General features: G+C 45.3%; 1 protein-coding gene across 1 annotated transcript; it reads left to right on the forward strand.

Annotated features, from left to right (window-relative positions):
• The first annotated feature begins 9,796 nt into the window (after positions 1 to 9,796).
• On the forward strand, positions 9,797 to 20,637 carry Rbx1 (ring-box 1). The gene is made up of 5 exons (XM_041671674.1): positions 9,797 to 9,952; positions 11,833 to 11,911; positions 14,859 to 14,929; positions 19,422 to 19,507; positions 20,455 to 20,637. The coding sequence occupies exons 1-5, from the start codon at positions 9,875 to 9,877 to the stop codon at positions 20,465 to 20,467; spliced, it is 327 nt and encodes a 108-aa protein (XP_041527608.1). The 5' UTR covers positions 9,797 to 9,874; the 3' UTR covers positions 20,468 to 20,637.
• The last annotated feature ends 322 nt before the right edge of the window (positions 20,638 to 20,959 follow it).

The following is a 20,959-nucleotide window of genomic DNA, read 5'->3' on the forward strand; positions in this document are numbered from 1 at the left end:
GCACTTGGGAGGCAGAGGCAGGCGGATCTCTGTGAGTTCGAGACCAGCCTGGTCTACAAGAGCTAGTTCTAGGACAGGCTCCAAAACCACAGAGAAACCCTGTCTCGAAAAACCAGAAAAAAAAAAAAAAAAAGAAGAGTCCCAGTGAAGGCCCAGTGTTAACCAGAAACCAGAGGCCTCGAACCAGATCAATGACTCATCACAGTGAACACTTGAAAGTAAAGAAAGATACATGGACACAAGGATATGCTGTGTGACTCACTGTGTCACATTGCAGCTTGCACAATGAGATTTTTCTTTTTTTTCTTTTTCTCTCTTTTTTCAATTTTATTTTGTTTTATCTTGGGGAAAAACAGGGTAGATAGGGAGGGAAAGGGAGATGAGTGGGAGGAAGATATACAAAATGAAAGCCACGAAGAATCAATAACAACCAGGCCTCCGTAGCTCAGGCCTTTAATCCCAACACTTGAGAGACAGAGGCAGGCTGATCTCTGTGAGTTCAGGCCAGCTTGGTCTACAGAGATATTTCCAGGATAGCCAGGGCTACACAGAGAAACCCTGTCTCAAAAAAAACAATCTGCATCTGGAGAGCTCGCTGGTAGGAAAATTGCACAGCATATGCAACAACCCAGGCTAAACCATACAACCCAAGAAAAATCATAGCAGGCTTTTTCTTTTGGGCCACCAACCAGCTCCCAAATTGTGACATGGAGACTTGTTATTAGTTATGAATGCCGGGCCTTATCTTATGCTCGTTTCTTGCTAGCTGTTATAACTCAATCTATTTTCTCTATCTACATTTTGCCTCGGGGCTTTTCACCTTTCTTTCTGTATCTCCTACTTTCCTGCTTCTCATGTCTGACTGGCAGCTGCCTGGCTTGTGACCCAAGAAATGTCCCTCTCTTTCTCCCTTGTTCTCTTCTTTTTTTTTTTTTTTTTTTTTTTTTTTTTTTTTTTTTGAGACGGGGTTTCTCTGCAGCCTATGCTGTAACTACCCTTACAGCCTGCTGCCAGGGGTGTATTTCTTCCAGCAAGGCTCCACTTCCAAGGTCCCCTTTTTTGTTTTGTTTGTTTTTTTGAGACAGGGTCTCTCTGTAGCTTTGGAGCCTGTCCTGGAACTAGCTCTTGTAGACCAGGCTGGCCTCAAACTCACAGAGATCCGCCTGCTTCTGCCTCCGGAGGTTTGATTCCCAGCACCCACATAGCAGCTCACAACCATCTGTAACTCCTGTTCAAGGGGCCCCAACACTCTCTTTTGGACTCTGCTGGCAGGAGTGCATGTACAGTGAGCACAGACATACATGCAGTCAAAATATAAATATATATTTAATAAGTGTTTTATTAATTTTTTAAATAATATAATTTTCAGCTTGAAATTGTGTCATGGGAGTATAATCCTCACATGCAGGCAGAGGTGGCAAGAGGATTAATAGTTTAAGGTGCAGGACGGTAGTGGCACATGTCTTTAATCCCAACATTCAGGAGGCAGGCGGATCTCTCTGAGTTTGAGGACAGCCTGGTCTATAGACTGAATTCCAGGACAGGCTCCAAAGCTACACAGAGAAACCCTGTCTCAAAAAACCAAAAAGAGCCGGGCATTGGTGGCGCACACCTTTAATCCCAGGACGTGGGAGACAGAGGCAGGTGGATCTTTGTGAGATCGAGGCCAGCCTGGTCTACAAGAGCGAGTTCCAGGACAGGCTCCAAAGCTACAGAGAAACCCTGTCTAAAAAAAACCCACAAAACTAAAAAGAAAGGAAGGAAGAAAGGCAAAGAAATTAGTGTGCAAAGCAGGAAAAACAGATCTTGGCCAACTGGAGATACCTCTGCAAATAGACGATACCCTTACAGGTCTCCAGCCCATAGCACCCACACCTTTCAGCCCTCATGAATCTGTGACTCTGTGGTGTTGTTAATGAGAATGGCCCCCATAGGTTCATATGCTTGAATGTTTGATTCCCAGTTAGTGAAACTGTTTGGGAAGGAGTAGGAGGTCTGTACTTATTGAAGGAGATGTGGCCTTGTTGGAGGATATATGTCATTTGGGCGAAATTTGATGTTTCAAAAGCCCAGGCCAGGCCCAGTCTCTGCCTGAGGATCAGCCACTCTTCCAGCATCATGCCTGTCTGCTTCCCACCATGATGATAATGGACTAACCCTCCAAAACTGTAAACAAGCCCCTGGTTAAATGCTTTCTTTTGTAAGAGTTGCCTTGGTCATGGTGTCTCTTCACAGCAATAAAACTGTAACTAAGACTGGTCTTCTTATCTTCAATGAGGGAATGTTCACCCAAAGCTTCTGCTAAAATAGGTAACCCAAGGATGGCACATCTTCTTGGCCGTATTTCCATAAACCTCAGGCTCCTGGTGACAAGTAACAGATAAAGATGTTCTCCAAGGTAAACACCATGCCAAGCCCCATCCTGAGAACAGAATTGGTGTCTTCCAAAGGCTCTTTTTTTTTTTCCTTTGTAGCCAGTGATTGTTCTGGAACTCTCTCTGTAAGACCAGGCTGGCCTTGAACTCACAGAGATCCTCCTGCCTCTGCCTCCCCACCTGATTTATTTTCTTTTTGAAATTGCATTTAATTGTTTGTGTGTGAACACACGGGATAAGGAGAGATCAAAGGGCAGTTTGTGGTGTTAGCTCTCTCCATCCATCTACCATGTGGTTCCTGGGAATAGAACTCACGTCAGCAGGTATCTTCACCTGATAAGCCAAATCACTCACTCTTCTGGAGCAGCTCTTCCATAGGACCTGGATTCAATTCCTAGCACCCACATGGTCGCTCCAACTGTCTGTAACTCCAGTTTTAGTGGACCCAACACCCTCAAGTAGATATACATACAGCCAAAACACCATTGCATGTAAAAAATAAATATATTTTTTAAAAAAGCTAGGTGGTGGTGGCATATGCCTTTAATCCCAGCATCCTTAGATCTCTATGAGTTCGAGGCCCACCTTGTCTGCAGAGTGAGCTCCATCACTACCACGGCTACATAGAGAAACCTTGTATTGAAGAAAAAAATCTGCTTCCCATCTTTAGGCAGACCCTGCCTAAATGCTCAACTATCTAAAATGGCATGATGTAATTGGTAAAGTTGATGTTAATCATACCACTTACCCACTCTCTTATCTCGTGTTGTTGAAACCAGGTATTTCTATATAACTCAAGCTGGCATGAAACTTCCTGCCTTGGCCTTCCTAATGCTGAATTACATAAATATTCCACCATGCCCGATATAACTATAATCTTTTTAAAGTTTTCTGTTTTGAGACAGGGTCTCTCTGTGTAGCCCTGGCTGTCCTGGCCTTGAACTCAGAGAAATCAACTGGCTCTGCCTCTGCCGCCCTCTAAGATTAAAGGTGTGTGCTACCACACCTACCATGTGTCCTTAACTATCTGAGCCATCTCTCCAGCCCTCTTTCTTTTACTAGCATAAATTATATGTTATAATAATAGAACAACGTAATTATACATATAGTTTTATTATGATACTTTCATGTGCTTTTAAAATTTTTATGCATGTGGCTGCTTTGCCTGAATGTGTGTCTGTGCACCCCATGTGTGCCTAGTACCTGTGAAAGCAAGAAGAGGGGATCAGATCCCCTAGAACTGAAGCCGCCATGTGGGTGCTAGCAATAGTACCCTGGTATTCTGGAAGAATAGTCAGTATTACTGACTACTGAACCATCTCTCCAGCCTGGAAATAATGTAGTTTGATTCACCATCTATTATACTCTGTTCTCTTCCTTCCCACTCCTATGGCTCTTCCCAGCTAATCTCTTTCTACTTTCATGGGTTTTGGGGAGTGTGTGTGTGTATATATATACTTAATGAATTTCAAGGCTTACCTACAGGAATATGGGTAGGGGTCAATTGCAGAAGAATGGGCAACTTACTAGTGGCAACATCTCAGATGACAATGTCTCTTCCTTGTCCAGCTATCATGAGCTCCCTGTGGATCCTTGGAGGGGAGCCTCCATGAAGGAATGTTGATAGGCCCAAATGTCTGCAAGCCTTGTGTAGGTAATCACAGCTGCTGAGCACTCCAGGGTGTGATGGCCATGTCGTACCTGGAAGACAGCATTCCACCCTTTCATTCCGCTCTTATATTCTCTCACTCCCTCTACCACAGGATTCCCTAAGCCTCAGAGAAGTGATATTGATATCCCATCTAGGGATGAACATTCAACAATCTTCACATTGTCCAATTATGAGTCCCAACATTAACTACTACCTACTGTGAAAAAGAAGCTTCTCTGACCAAAGCTGATAGCAGTGCTACTCTTTGAGCAAAAACATATTCAGAAGGCAATTTGACAGGCACATGATATCCATCACCCCTAGGGTTAATAGCCTCTCTAGCTGCAGGCTTTTGACCACATTTACAGTACCCAGTATTAATTCTCTCCAGTGGAACACGTAACTGGAGCTTTCTCCCCACCCACCAGTTCCCAAATAACCACTCTGAGGCTTGATATTAATTACAAACTGTTTGACTCAGTCTTCTTATTAACTAGCTCTTACAGTTTAAGTTAACCTATTTCTATTAGTCTACATTTTATCACGAGGCTCGTGGCTTGTTACATCTTGCTTTCCCAGCAGCTGCTAGCATCTCCCCAACTCCGCCTTCTTTCTCCCTGTTCCTGTTTGGATTTCCTGCCTAGCTATATTCTGCCCTGCCATAGGCCAAAGCAACTTCTTTATTAACCAGTAGTATTAAAATGTATTCACAGCATACAGAGGGGAATCCCACATCAAATACAGGCCTCAAATCCATCTTTTAGAAAAGATGATTACCGCCGGGCGGTGGTGGCGCACGCCTTTAATCCCAGCACTCGGGAGGCAGAGGCAGGTGGATCTCTGGGAGTTCGAGACCAGCCTGGTCTACATAGGGAGTTCCAGGACAGGCTCCAAAGCTACAGAGAAACCCTGTCTCGAAAAAACCAAAAAAAAAAGAAAAAAAAAAAAAGAAAAGAAAAGATGATTATCCTAAACAGTCTTGCCTGGTAGGTTGATAGTGTGGCACAGACTACTCACAGTGAAGTAACACTGTTTTAATCTTTTTGTTTGTTTGTTTGTTTTTTATTGTTTTTGTTTTTCAAAACAGGGTTTCTCTAACTTTTGGAACCTGTCCTGGAACTCGCTCTGTAGACCAGGCTGGCCTCGAACCCACAGAGATCCACCTGCCTCTGCCTCCCGAGTGTGTTGGGATTAAGGTGTGCACCACCACCGCCCAGCTGAAGTAACACTGTTAATAACTACTCTTCCCCAGCAGCTTATCCAGACCATGGCAGCATTTATAAAGGAAAGCATTTAACTGGGTTCAGAGGTTTAGTCCATTATCATTATGGGAAGCAGGGCAGAATGCAGGCAGACAGGATGCTGGAGCAGGAGCAGAGAGTTCTACATCTGGATTGGCAGGCAGCAGGAGACTGACACACTCACTGATCAGGCTTGACCATTTAGGACCTCAAAGCCTGCTCCCAGTGACACACTTACTACAAGGCCACACGCCCTTAGAGTGCCCCGTGGGCCTACTGGGACCATTTTTATTCAAACCACTATAGTGTGCTCAACTAAACTCAATTCACTACTTAGTTGAGGAAAACCTTAAACTTCTACTACTCTTGATTTCACATTCTGAGTGATGGGACTAAAGATACATACTACTAAATTTTGTTTCTGTAGTACTGAAGATTGAAACCAGGGCTCTGTTGTTTTTTGTTTTGATTTGTTTTTCAAGACAGGGTTTCTCTATGTAGCTTTTGCTATCCTGCAACTTGCTCTGTAGACCAGCCTGACTTCAAATCAAGAGATCCTTCTGCCTCCACCTCCTAAATGCCTGGATTATAGGTGTTTGCCATAGGAGGCAGAATTTGAAATCAGTGTCTGCTTAACACCAAGCCTGTCTTTGGTGTGCTGACTATACCTCACCTCACCTTTACACCCTGTAGTGGCAGCATCTGCAATCCAGAGTAGGTTTTAGTTAGACTGTAGGCAGACATCCCTTTTCTCATCTCCTTTCTCCCCCCAAAAGGAAGGAGGACTCTGCCACCTGCCACTGTTTTCGATTTGTTCATCGTTCTGCTCTGTCTTTAGAATCCCAGTTCTATTTTTTGTTTTGTTTTGTTTTATAAGACAAGGTTTCTCTACATAACAATCCTGGATGTCCTGGAACTCAGTTCTGTTGACCAGGCTGGCCTTGAACACACAGAAATCTGCCTGTCTCTACCTCCTGAGTACTGGGAGTAAACAAATATGCCATAACCACCCAGTCTCTTCCCTCTCTTCCTAAATCTTTGTGTAGTAATGGATGACACTGGGCCCCTAATTCTCCTGCCTCTCCCTTCCAAGTACTGAAGTGACAAGCATGTACCACCACATCCAGATATATGAGACTTATACAGTTACTTGTTTGGTTTGGTCGGTTGGTTTTTCGAGACAGGGTTTCTTTGTATCCTAGCTGTCCTGGAACTAGCTCTGTGTAGATCAGGCTGGCCTTGAACTCCCAGAGTTACTTCTTCCTCTGCCTTCCAAGTGCTGGGATTAAAGGCACACGCTGCCGGAACCATCACCTGGCAAGACTTCTCCAGTTTAAAGGAGCCCTGAGAACTGTGCATAGTGGCAAACACCTTTAAAACCATCACTTGGGAGGCAGAGGCAGGTGGACCACTATGATTTTGAGGATAGCCTGGTCTACAAAGAGAATTCCACGACAGCAAGGACTACGTAGGGAGAACCTGTCTTAAAAATATTAACTAAGGGCTGGAGAGATGGCTCAGTGGTTAAGAGCACTCCCTGCTCTTCCAAAGGTCCTGAGTTCAATTCCCGGCAACCACATGGTGGCTCACAACCATCTGTAATAAGGTCTGGTGTCCTCTTCTGGCCTGCAGACATACAGACAGAATATTGTATACATAACAAATAAATATTAAAAAATATTAACTAAATAAGTGAGCCCTTAAAACCATCCAAATCCCATTCTAGTGCTGTCGAAGCAAAGGACTGGCTACTTAGTGTTCCTTCCTTCCGTCTTACATTTCTATAATCTATTCTTCACAAAGATTACAAACTGAAAAGTTAAATAAAGCTGGGTGTGCTGGTGCGTGCCTGTAATCCCTTTTCATGTGAGGGTGGAACAGGAAAATTCCAGATCAATATAAACTCCATAGCAAGACTCAGGCTTCTTTAATCCCAGCATTTGAGAAATAGAGACAAACAAATTTCTTGTGAGTTCAAGGCTTGCCTGGATTACATCGCAAGTTCCAGGACAGCCAGAGCTACATAGAGAGACCTTGAATCAAAAAGGCCAGCTTGTGTTGTAAGCATGAACATGGGTTCAAACCCCATAACCAACTGCAATGAATCTGGGGCTCACCACTCAGTCCGCCCAGCCTTCAAGGCCAATGAGAGACCCTGTCTCAGAAAACCAAATGAATATCTCCCCTCTGGCCCAGTGCATGCACACACAAATAAATAAAATAAAAAGAATAAATGAGATAAGAAGAAATACAGGTATAGGAAATCAGTTGGTAGAGTGTTTGCCTGACATAAACCCCTAACTTCAATCTCGGCACAGTCTTTAATCCTAGCACAGGTGCAAAGACACTTGCTCATTAACAAAACACACAAAACATGGTCCCATAAGTGAGTGTGCCTCTGGCCTAGTGAATATGTATCAGGGACAAAAATCTGGACAAAGATATGTAGGCTGAGGACCTAAAAGTAAGAAGAATAATCTCCTGGGTAAATTGGGAGCATGGGGATCATAAGAAAGGGAGGGGGGAGGAAGGGAAGGGACTAGATTTAAATATATAGCTCTATAAAACAATAAAAATATATAAAAGACTTAAAAAAGAATAATAATCAACAGGCTTATTCCTGATGAGAACGTTTCTGGTTCAGACTGCGGACAGGTTAGAAAGGATGAGTTTTTTGTTTGTTTCTTTGTTTGTTTTTTAAGATTTATTTATTATGTATACACATTCTGCTTCTGTGTATGCCTGCGCGCCAGAAGAGGGCGCCAGATCTCATTACAGATGGTTGTGAGCCACCATGTGGTTGCTGGGAATCGAACTCAGGACCTCAGGAAGAGCAGCCAGTGCTCTTAACCACTGAGCTATCCTCTCCAGCCCAGCCAGCACTTTTATAGCATTTTTTAAAAATTATTTTTTATGTGCAGTTGTGTTTTGCCTTCATATGTGTCTAATCTTGGAATTACAAAGAGTTGTGAGCTTCCATGTGGGTGCTGGGAACCAAACCCGGGTCCTCTGGAAGAGCAGGCAGTGTTCTTAACAGGGCAGGCTGGAGAGAAGGCTCAGAGGTAAAGAGCACTGGCTGCTCTTCCTGAGGTCCTGAGTTCGATTCCCAGCAACCACATGGTGGCTCACAACCATCTATGATGAAATCTGGTGCCCCCTTTTGATATGTAGGCATACATGAGGTCAGAACACTGTATGGATAATAAATAAATAAATAAGAAGAACCCAAAATTTAAAAGACCTGGTACATAAAGATAATTGTTGAATGATGGATAAATATGTTCTTAATATCTTAATTAACTATGGATTTCTGCATCCCCATAGAAGGTCGGTTAACACATAATAAATCAATGACAGCTTTAACATGGGAGGTAGAACTTGGCAAATACACACATCCCGCAAGACTCTCACAAATTTTCTTTGTGTTAAAGCTGTGGTGCTGTTTCTGGATTTATTGCTCTGCTCAGCAATGGCATCAGCGTCACACTCCATTACCCTCCAGTAAATATCTCTTTCAAGAGGATATGTGACATTTCAGATGAACCTCTTTGTTGTCATGTTGTGGGGACCGGAATACAACAGCCTCCTGCTTTGGCCTCCCAAGTCCTAGGATTAACAGACAAATAAAAACAGAGAAAATCCAAGGTGATATATTCCAGCCATGCCTCTGCTAGTGTAGGAGATAAAACCACGGAGGCCTGGACTACACATGGGAGCATGACATAAAGTCCATGTTGTTTCGCTCGATAGAAATGACGTGTACGATTATCAGAATGCCTCACCCAAATTCAAGTTCTGCCACTACAGATGAACTAGCTTAACTGTAGTACAAGCAGGAAAATTCGGATAGGAAATGGGGAGAAAGGGAGGACCACTTAGGGCTGAATGGTTAAGAGAGGCAATATGGCATCTCCCAGGCTCCCAAGCGTTCTCCATCTCTTCCTCCTCGTGAGAAGGGGAAGAAGGCAGAGCTGCAGGATGCCTGCTCTGTTAGGTCGGAGACAGAACACACGGCCTCTTCTCTCCTCACGAAATCACTTCCCACACTGACTGGGAACTCAGCCGGGGCCCGGGCCCTGGCAAGCCGGGCCGCAGGCCTCCCGGACACGGCCACACCGCCTAGCTCCAAAGTCGGCCACAACCAGGGGAAGACGCGTGTGGAGTTTCGGGTTTCCACAGAGCCGCCCACGCCCCTTCCACCGCAGCCTGGCGGGGGCAGCGCTGGGGCAACGGAGCAGCTATTGGTCCAGGCAAAAACGAGGTGAGCAGCCGCCGCCCCAGATGAAGGCGTGAGGCTAAGGGGCTTCCCTGAAGGCGAGCGGCGTGAGAGCTCACGGACATTCCCACCGGCCGCCTCCGCCTCCGCCTCCCGTCGCTCGGCCCCGCCCGGCCCCGCCTCAAGCTCCCAGAGCCGCCTCCCCAGCTGATGGCCAGAGGAAGCCCCACCTGCGCCTTTAAGGGGCGTGACGACAAGCCCCGCCCCTCCTACCCGCGCGCGCCAATAAGGGGAGGGACGCGGGAGGAGGAGCCCACTGTGCGGAGCAGGAGGTGAATTGTGAGCCGACGCGCAGGCGCAGTGGCCCGAGGAGGCACAGTGTGTTTTCAAAATGGCGGCAGCGATGGATGTGGATACCCCCAGCGGCACCAACAGCGGCGCGGGCAAGAAGCGCTTTGAAGTGAAAAAGGTTGGGTCTCGCCAGTACCTTCCTCAGGGAAACTAGCGAGGCGCGGATATGGCTGGCAGGCCTGAGGACGAGCGAGGCGCGGGGGAAAAAGCTTCGGCTCAGGGCAGTCCTGGGGACCGGGTACCACGAAAGGAAGCTGGAGGGCGGGCCTTAGGGTTGATCGGCGTGATGGTGGCCCACTAGCTGAGGCCGTATTAGTTTCTCTGGGAAAGCTGAGGGGCCAATCGCGAAGCTGCTTACTGAAACACGCGGGCTCGACTTCCTTGCGGGAGCCAAGCGCTTGAGCTGTCACTAAAGTGACTGAGAGGTGGGGGAAGGACTGGGTGGGGTGGGTGGAATGGAGACTCGCAGAGACTGCGGCGGGTGGAGGATGGGGCAGTGCGGAGAAAGCTGGGAACGTGCGATCGCACCGCACAGAAACCTCTGAGAAGCCCCGCCGGTGCCCTTGCCCCGCCCCTTCCTGGATCCCTGAGTCTTTTGACTCCCGGGAGACCTGGTTTGGGGCCTCGATTGTATGGAGGACTTCATTAGCTTCGGAAGGCCTAGTCTTCGTGTGTAAGACTTGGTTCTTCCGAGGTGTCTACTGCTTGTTACATAGCTTCTGCCAGTCCCATACTTCTCTAATGCCCGGATGGATACCTTTCTAACAAAAATCAGTAACTAAAACGCTTGGTGGTCCTTTTTTTTTTTTTTTTTTGGTTTTTCGAGATAGGGTTTCTCTGTGGCTTTGGAGCCTGTTCTGGTCCTTTTTTTAAAAGCAAGCCCAGGACTTAAGGCATTTAGGAAAGTGGGGTACTAATTATTATTAATGACTTGAGAACAGAAAAGTAGAAATGCGGAACGTCTTTTTACACGCTCTTCTTCTTCATGGTTTAGCAGTCTGGGAGAAAGGTGTCGGTTCCTATCTAAAATTACATAAATCTGTTCAAAATGAAGATCTTGACGTTGGGCAGATGTAGTTTAGGAACGTGTCGCGGAGCACACTCTCCACCCCACCCCCTTCTTTGGCGTCTCATTGCTGCTCTTTACAGCCAGCAGCCATGTTGAAGAAGAATCAAAAGAATCGGTTTTTCCTTCCCACTCGATGTGGCATGGTGTAGTGTAGAAGTTACTGAACTTCTGAGAGCTGAATTTGAAAGAAGTGAAGAGTTGGGAAGTCACATCAAAGTAGCCCTTGAGAGGGGTATCTGGCAGGATGTGTGTATCACTGCAGAAGCCGGTTGATCTACGTTTAGATTGACTAGAATTAATAGTTAATATTCTAGACTTAATAGTTTGAACATATAAAAGTTGAGAACATCGGAAAAGAAAATTGTAGTGGCTTTTACTTTGCCATGAAATTAATCTGGTTAGATTTAAGTGATGACCTTGTTCCGTGTATTGACACTGAAGGTAATTAGCTGTCCAGCTTATCCCACTATTATCGTCTCTATGATCCAGTCATCTTAGTCATTCTGTTCACCTCCCTGCTCCTGTCCAAACTGCCTGAAGAGCAGGTGCTTCTGCAGATTTCGAGTCTGTCCTTCCACAGCTGCCAGGGAAAGCTGCACGATAAGTTTGTACTTAATTAAATCTAAAGCAGGTGTTTAAAAAAGTGTTTCTAATTTGCTTACATTGGTTTGGCTAGCTAAATTATTTTACCCTATAGACAGAAAATTGAAGAATCCCATGTTCATATATTCCATCTTTGGGTGAATGAGGAAGCATACATATAGTTTGCTGTTGTCCTCTGACGACGTAGTACAAATAGTATAATCCAAAAACATTCTTGGATAATCCCTATGGCCAAGGAGTTGGTAGCTGGAGCTGAAACCTGAAATCCTAATGAGTCTGATCGATTACAGTGAAAATTCATTATTTCCCCTCTTTTCTCTTCTCAGTGGAATGCGGTAGCCCTCTGGGCCTGGGATATTGTAGTTGATAACTGTGCCATCTGCAGGAACCACATTATGGATCTTTGTAAGTAACTCAGGGAGGATGGGAAGAAGTTGAGAAGGTTACAGAAATGGTGATCATCCTGATGATTTTTTTCATGAGTGAAGCAGGATCAGAACCCTTGGGTGCTTGTACAATCTCGTCCATTGGTGTGTTTGAAATGGGTTGTTTTGGTTTGGTTTTTGAGACACGGTTTTTATGTGTAGCCCTGGCTGTACTAGAACTCACTGTTAAGTTAAATAATTAAAACTAATTTGCCCAAAGTTCCTATCAGCCATCTCAAATAAAAAGTTAAATTGTTTTTTAAAGTGATGTCTTGGAGGTAAACCCAGCCCTCCCTTAGAATAGTCATTGTAAAGCCAACAAGTTCCTATTCAGAATGAGTTGTAGGAAGAGTTGACATTTCTTCCCATCTTGTACAGACAACAAGACAAAAATAGTGAAAGAAAATGACCTTTGAAAGTAGATACGTAAATGTATCCCTGTGATCCCAGCGTTTGGGAGGCAATGGCAAGAGTATTGGGCCAGCCAGGGCTTTTAATCTGATCTAGGTTTTGTTGGGTAAGATTTACAGTCACAGGCTGGAGGGATGGTTCAGCGGTTAAGAGCACTGGCTGCTTTTCCAAAGGACCCAGGTTTAATTACCAGCAATCACATGTAGACTTATCATGTTCTATCGCTTCAGTTCCAGGAAATTCAATGCCCTCTTCCGGCCCTGAAGGGTACAAGACATATTCTAGTACAGGCATAACATGCATACATATTAAATAAATAAGCAAGTAATTATAAAGAAAATTTACTGTCTGTCATACATTATCTCAAATTCTATCTACATTTGTGGATTCAAGCAGCATCTGTGTGTGTGTGTGTGTGTATCCCCCCCACGTTCTCCACATTTACACATGCACACATAGGTTATTGGCAGTTCTTTCAGATATTCCCAAGATATACTCTAGTACCCGTTTATGTCTGTCTTTTAATCAGGTGGTTATTTACTACTTTAGCATATTATCTAAGCCAGGCATTGTGGCGCAAGCCTTTAATCCCAGTAGTCAGGAGGCAGGCTGATAGATCTCTGTGAGTTCAAGGCCAGCCTGGTCTATGAAAGTGAGTTCCAGGGTAGCCAAAGATACACAGAGAAACTCTTGTCTTGAAAAACAAAACTAGGGGCTGGAGGGATGGCTCGGTGGTTGGGAGCATTGCCTGCTCTTCAAGAGGTCCTGAGTTCGATTCCCGGCAACCACATGGTGGCTCACAACCATCTGTAAAGAGGTCTGGTGCCCTCTTCCGGCCTGCAGACTTGCACACAGACAGAATATTGTATACATAATAAATAAATAAATATTAAAAAAAAGAAAAACAAAACTAATATGTAATAAAATTTCTCTGAATATTTGCTAGATGGATAGCAAAAACCAAATGGTGTAGCAGTCCGTGATCACTGCAACTTGGAAAGCATATGTGCCATTTGCTGGTAGTTGTTGCTGGCTCACAGTTTCTCTAAACTTTGACTTATTCTTTTTGCGGGTTTTTGCTGTTGTTTTTGATTGTTTTTGTTTTGTTTTATTTTCTGAGACAAGGTTTCTCTGTGTAACAATCATAGCTGTACTAGTTCTCATTTTGTAGACCAGACTGGCCTCAAACTCACAGATATCTGCCAGCCTCTGCCTCCTGAGTGCTGGTATTAAAGACACGCGCCATCTCTTCCCACCTCCACCTGGCTCTGAGCATGGCAACTCTTATAAGGAAAACATTTAATTGAGGGAACTTGCTTACATTTTCAAAGGGTTAGTCCATTATTATCATGGCAGGGAGCATTGTGGCATGCAGGCAGACATGATGCTGCAGGAGTAGCTAAGAGTTTTTCTACATCTTGCAAGCAACAGGAGGTCAACTCAGACACTGGGTGGTATCCTAACATAAGAAACCTCAAAGCCCACCTCCACAATGACAAACTTCCATCAATAAGCCATACCCACTCGAACAAAACAGCACCTCCTAATAACACCACTCCCCATGAGATTATGAGGGCCAGTTACATTCAAATTACCACTGTGGTAGAACCAGGAGGATTAGGAGTTCAGAGTAATCCTTGGCTACATAGCAAATTCAAGGTAGCTTGATTTTATACATGCAGATAGGTAGGTAGGTAGGCAGACAGACAAAGAATTTATGAAACCCTCTCAAAAAGAATAAGAAGTCATGCTGGTGAGTGACTCAGTGGTTCCTTCTGGCTCCACCTCTGAACTGATGGGGGAAAGCCCTGCACCACTTGGTCTTATGGGGGCAGGGTGTCACTGTTTTTGCTTGAGACAGGTCTCACTGTACAGTCCAGGCTGACCTGGAACTTAACAGATATCTGACTGCCTCTGTCTCATGAGTGCTGGATTTCAGGCATGAGCCCCAGGCCTAACCCCAGTAAATTCTTGACTGTGAAGCACAGACCTTAGACTCTTCCAGGTGGCAAGCAGACTATATGTTACTGTGTTTCTGAACAGCAGACTCAGTTCTGTGATTTCAGAGCCTTGGCTTCTCATCTCTCTGAGGAGTGGGGAAAAGTCCAACCTTAAGACTGATGTCCCAGTAATGCCTAGCCTTTCTGCTTCCTATCTGCTAGCCTGGTACAGTTGTACCAGAATAAGGAGTCTTTCCTAAACTTCTTGTTTTTCAGAAGGAAGATTTTATTTGGTTGACATCTTCAGTAACACTTTGTAAATGCATTGCTACTTCTCCTGAAATGGCCTTGAAATGGTCTTAAATTATTAGGGGGAATGAATGAGTAATCCTAACTGGTCTCAGACTCACAGATATCCTCCTGCCTCTGCCTACCAAGTCCTGGGATTATAGATGTGAGCCACTGCACAGCCCTCTCCACTGGTTAATGGCCAGTTAACCCTCTTAAGGACTTGGCTGGCCAGGTTGGAAACTGCTGCCCCCAGGTCCAGTGATGCTTTTGCTCTTGTTCCCACAGGCATTGAATGTCAGGCCAACCAAGCGTCTGCTACTTCTGAAGAGTGTACTGTTGCGTGGGGAGTCTGTAATGTAAGAAACCATCTTTACCTATGCCTGTGACTTATGCATGTGTGGCCGCTTCTCCCTTTTTTTCAGTCTTGAAAATTATTAGGGAAAATAATTGAGTAGCCCACCTTTCTCCAAAAGGTATACAAATAGTAAAGACAAATTTTAAATCCTTACAGTATTAAGTTTAACCAGATAAACAGTAGTTATTACAAAGGAAAAATAGTTTGTCTTAATTATTATTAAGTGGGCCTTCTTTCCTATGCAGTGTTTTGAGTATTCATCTACTTTCAGGGATTTTCTTCAAAGCTGAAAACTGTCTTGGGAGAATATCTGTACCTTCTCAACAGACCTGTTTTTTTTTTTTATTTTATTTTTCTAAAGATTGCTTATTTATGTATATGAGTACATGTTGGACTTCATCCCAGAAGAGGGCATCATATTCCATTAGAAATGGTTGTGAGCCACCCTATGCGGGGTGGTAATTGAACTCAAAACTCAGAACCTCTGGAAGAGCAGCCTGTGCTTTTCACCCCTGAGCCATGTCTCCAGGCTCCTCAACAGACCTTCTAAGGGAAGTGTCTAGGGTATGTGTGTGTTTGTGACTCCTGCCAGAAATATTTAATGAGGCAGTGTTGACTGGATGTCCAGCTTCGCACGTGCGACAGCTGTGAAGGAGATGAGACAGCAAATATAGTATTTCTGGCACGTTAAAAATTCATCTATAGAACCCTAGTCTTGGTTACAGGACCCTGACTACACAACTGCCATTGTGACGCGGAGTCATGGAGTGTGGGCTCAGATCACCCTGTTTCTGTCTTACTAGCTAAGTGACTTTGTCAGATCATCTAACATCTCTAACCCTGGGTTCCCTCAGGTAAAATATGGCTAATAGTAAAAGTGTAAACAGGATTAAATGATTTAACTTTTGGTTTTTTCAAGACAGGGTTTCTCTGTGTAACAGTCCTAGCTGTCCTGGAACTCACTCTGTAGACCAGGATGTCCTCAAGCTCACAGAGAAGGGCAGAACTGACTCCTACAAGTTGTGCTAACCTAAACATGTGTACGTGCCCAAAGCAAGTAAACTACTTAGAATGGCTCCCAGGACATAGTAAGAAGAAATATCTGTCAAGAAAGCGACAGGGGGACTAGAGAGATGGCTCCGAGGTTAAGAGCACTGCCTGCTCTTCCAGAGATCCTGGGTTCAATTCCCAGCAACCACCTGGTGGCTCACAACCATCTGTAATGAGATCTGGCGCCCTCTTCTGGCCTGCAGGCAGACATACAGACAGAACACTGTATATATAATAAATAAATATTTGAAAAAAGAGATTTTTTTTTTTTTGTTTTGTTTTTTGGTTTTTCGAGACAGGGTTTCTCTGTGGCTTTGGAGCCTGTCCTGGAACTAGTTCTGTAGACCAGGCTGGTCTCGAACTCACAGAGATCCGCCTGCCTCTGCCTCCCGAGTGCTGGGATTAAAGGCGTGCGCCACCACCGCCCGGCAAAAGAGATTTTTTTAAAAAAAGAAAAAGCTACAGGGAGGTGGTGACATATGCCTTTAATTCCAGCATTCAGGAGGTAGAGTTCAAGGCCAAACTGATCTATAGAGCAAGTTCCAGGACAACCAGGGCTATATAGAAAAACCATGTCTCTAGAAACCAAAAAGAGGGAGAAAGAAAGCTAAATGTGAGGGGTCAGCAGTTAAGGGCACATACTGCTTTTCCAAAGAATCCATAATTCAGTTCCCAGAATCCAAATCAGGCTGCTCAGGACCACCTGTTATTTCAGCTCAGGGAATTGGACACCTCTAGCCTCTGCAGACACCTGTACACACCTGCTGTGGTCACCTGTACACACCCACTGTGGGCACCTGTACACACCTGCTCTAATTACCTGCACACACCGCTCTAGGTACCTGCACACACCCACTGCGGGCACCTGCACACACTCACTGTAGGTACCTGCACACACCCATTCTAGGCACCTACACACACCTGCTGCGGGCACCTGCACACACTCACTGTAGGTACCTGCACACACCCATTCTAGGCACCTACACACATCTGCTGCGGGCACCTGCACACACTCACTGTAGGTACCTGCACACACCCATTCTAGGCACCTACACACACCTGCTGCGGGCACCTGCACACACTCACTGTAGATACCTGCACACACCCACTGCGGGCACCTGCACACACTCACTGTAGGTACCTGCACACACCCATTCTAGGCACCTACACACACCTGCTGCGGGCATCTGCACACACTCACTGTAGATACCTGCACACACCCACTGCGGGCACCTGCACACACTCACTTTAGGTACCTGCACACACCCATTCTAGGCACCTACACACACCTGCTGCGGGCACCTGCACACACTCACTGTAGGTACCTGCACACACCCATTCTAGGCACCTACACACACCTGCTGCGGGCATCTGCACACACTCACTGTAGATACCTGCACACACCCACTGCGGGCACCTGCAAATGCCCACTCTAGGCACACTCTCACACAATTAAAAATAATGGTCTTTAAAAGAAAGTTAAATGAATAGAAATTTGTGGGTGGCCTTAACTGGTGCTCGGTGTTTTCCTTGTGGCCCTGAGGCTGTCTTCCCACCCATTCTTCCTTCTCTGTCCAGACCCTTTGGCCACTTCACAGACCTCATTAGCCAAAAATGATGTTAAATGTTCATGGAGATAGAGAAAACACATCAGGGGCTTTGCCCTCGCCACCCTCAGACTAAAGGTGGCATTGCTCTGTGTGAAGGGGAGGGGTGAGATGGTTCATTGGATAAGGTGCTTACTGCCAAGCCTGACAACCAGAACTCAGTCTCTGGAGCCCCCATGATAGGAAAGAACCGACTCTATATGTTAGCTCTGATCTCCACATGAGTGCCATGCATACCTGTGCCCACAAACATAAACACAAATAAATGAAATTTTAAATTTTTATTTATTTAGACACTCAGTTTGTATTTCTAGCTGTTCTAGAACTCAGATCTGCCTATGTCTACCTGTGCTGGGATTAAAGGCATGTGCCATCACGCCTGGCTTTTATCTAAACTTAAGAATTTTTGAGCCAGGTATGGTGGTGGTTACATGCCTTCAATTCCATTACTCAGTAGGCAGAGACAGGTGGATTCCTAAGTTTGTAACCATGGCTACACAGAGAAACCCTGTCTTGAAAAAAGCCAAAGGAAATAAATTTTCTTTAATGAAAAAAATTAAGGATGAATTTATTCAGATAGCTTGCCGTAAAGGAGAGCCTGGTCATACTGTGCCAGAAACCTCCAGATTAGGCTAGGGTGCTAGTTCTGAGTCTTGTGAGAACCAGCTCTGTAAATTAGACAAGTCATTTGTCTGGGGTTCAGTTTCCTGTCTGTAAAGAACAGATAGTAATATCTGTCACGCCTGCTTGCCAGGGTTGCAGTAGGCTCGAATGAGGTAATAATGTCAACTTCTTCCATAAACCTGGGCTGTAAATGTGCCCTTGGTAAATTGTACTGTCTGCTGAATATACTCTTTGTTGTTGTTGTTGTTGTTTTGTTTTTTCGAGACAGGGTTTCTCTGTGGTTTTGGAGCCTGTCCTGGAACTAGCTCTTGTAGACCAGGCTGGTCTCGAACTCACAGAGATCTGCCTGCCTCTGCCTCCCGAGTGCTGGGATTAAAGGCGTGCGCCTGAATATACTCTTTACTGCATTTTAAATTAAGACAAAGAAAGATGGGGTCCATTTGCATTGAAACCTAATTCACACACACTTTGCCCTTGAACACTTGCTATTCTGTGGGGTTAAGCCCCATTCTGTAGGATACTTAGCAGGGAGGTGGTAGCTAAAGACAAATCTCTTGCCTGTCTTTGAGTGAACTATCCCCAGTACCTAGATGTTGCAGGAAGTGTCTCAGGCTCTGCCTCTTGAAAATTCTGAGGGGGCTTTTTGTTTTGTTGCTTTGTTTTTGTTTTAGCTTGAACCAGGTGTTAGCTGAGTGTGACCTTGAACTCTTGGTTCTCGCTCCACCTTACAAGTGCTGGGGTTATAAGCATGCAGAAATGCTGGTTGGTTTGGATGTTCAGATTTTTGTTTGTTTTTTCATGATGAATCATGTCAAGAGTCTGAAAGGGCAGAATCTAGTAAGAGTTGTGGTTGTGAAAGAACAGTTGTCTCTCTCGCATTTGAAGCCTGTGGTCTGGACCCTTTCTCAGGGATGTAGAAGTATCCTGTTAACAGCTATTGGCACCTGGGAACTGCATTCCCGCAGAGACCAGTCCTCACTGTCACAACATGCTCCTATGCTCCCTGATCATTCATTCATTTCTTTAGCGGTAGGGGCATGCCTTGTGTTGCAAATATCCTTATCAATAAGAAGAGTTCCAAGATGTTCTGTGGGATGTTGCCCTCTCCTCCACGGCTGCCCTGTCCCCTGTTATTCCCACACACAGCCAGTGATTGTTGTTGACAGTGGGTGGTCTCTGCAGTGACGTGTAACAACCTGTCTTCTCTTTCAGCATGCTTTTCATTTCCACTGCATCTCTCGATGGCTCAAAACGAGGCAGGTGTGTCCATTGGACAACAGAGAGTGGGAATTCCAAAAGTAGGTGTTCCTCCTTGTTTGGGGTTCTAAGTCTGGGTCTTCTAGTTGAGGTCATTCTCCTCCTGGCCTCAAGCTGAAGGCAGCTGGAGTGGTGGAGCACCCCCCACCCCTTGTTTGTTTAATTTATTTGAGATAAGGTCTCTCCAAGTAGCTCTGGCTGTTCTTTTTTTTTTTTTTTTTTTTTTTTGATTTTTCGAGACAGGGTTTCTCCGTAGCTTTTGGTTCCTGTCCTGGAACTAGCTCTTGTAGACCAGGCTGGCCTCGAACTCCCAGAGATCCGCCTGCCTCTGCCTCCCGAGTGCTGGGATTAAAGGCGTGCGCCACCACCGCCCGGCGCTCTGGCTGTTCTTGAACTGGCTCTGTAGACCAGGCTGGCCTCAAACTCAGAGGCTCATTTGTCTCTACCTCCCTAGCAATAGGATTAAAGGTGTATGCCGCCACACCTTATTTTTAAGGCAAGCTTTGAGGAGATAAACAGGGATTAGCCAGCATTTTGCAGAGTTTTTTCAGTCTGCTAGGTCTGTCAAAGTGAAAAATGTGGAAGTTAAAATGAAGGTTAAGCGGGGCGGCGGACTCTTCTTGAGACAGCATCTCATTCTTTAATTCAGGCTGGCCTCAAATTCATTAGGACCCTCCCACCTTAGCCCTCCAAGCAAGGTGCCTCAAGTGCCAAGTCCCTTTGGCTTCACTCAGCTGATTGATTCTGATACCAAACCTACAGCAGATTGATCACATTTTTATTATTAAAGCTAAGCCAGGCGTGGTAGTGAATGCCATTGACCCTAGAACTTGAGTTCAAGGCCAACCTGGCCGCCAGAATGAGTTCCTAGACAGCCAGGGCTACACAGAAGAGAAACCCTGTCAGGAAAACAAACAAAGAAGTGTTTAGTGGGTTTTAGGGTCTTATTCTCCAGCATCCTCATGAGGTCGTTTGTTTTGTCTTTCAGGTATGGGCACTAGAAAAGACGCTCCCTAAAACTTACCCGTGTGTTACTCGTGTAGCGACTCACCTTCCTGTTAATTATAAATTAGATAGAACTATGGTTTTTTCTTTCTTTTGTTTTCGGTGTTTGCTGTTCCCACAGCCATATTGTATTTTGTGTCAAATAAAGTCGTTAAGTTCAAGAATGGTTGCTGTCTTATGTGTGTGGAAAGTGTGACCTTGAGAAGGGGCCTCTTCAGTGCCATATACAACCTCAGAAAGTGCGCTGTTCATCATCAGAACAGAGGTGTCCTGCAGGTGCATCATCACAAGGTCACGAGGAACCTGCTCAAGTCTGGAACTGTGGGTCACTTGTCTTTCTTGTGAGATAGCACCAGGCCGCTGAATGAAGAAGGACGTAGAGACTCAGCTCAGCGTAGCCTGCTCCTCAGTGGCTGCCTTGGCCCAGCCAGGTCTGCTCAGGCCCTCTCCTGAGGGACCTAGGATTGAGGAAATGTGCTTGGTGAGCT

This window comes from Microtus oregoni, unplaced genomic scaffold, assembly GCF_018167655.1.
Source record: "Microtus oregoni isolate MIOR12 unplaced genomic scaffold, Mior012 000022F_ref0000154, whole genome shotgun sequence".
NCBI classification, from domain to species: Eukaryota; Metazoa; Chordata; class Mammalia; order Rodentia; family Cricetidae; genus Microtus; species Microtus oregoni.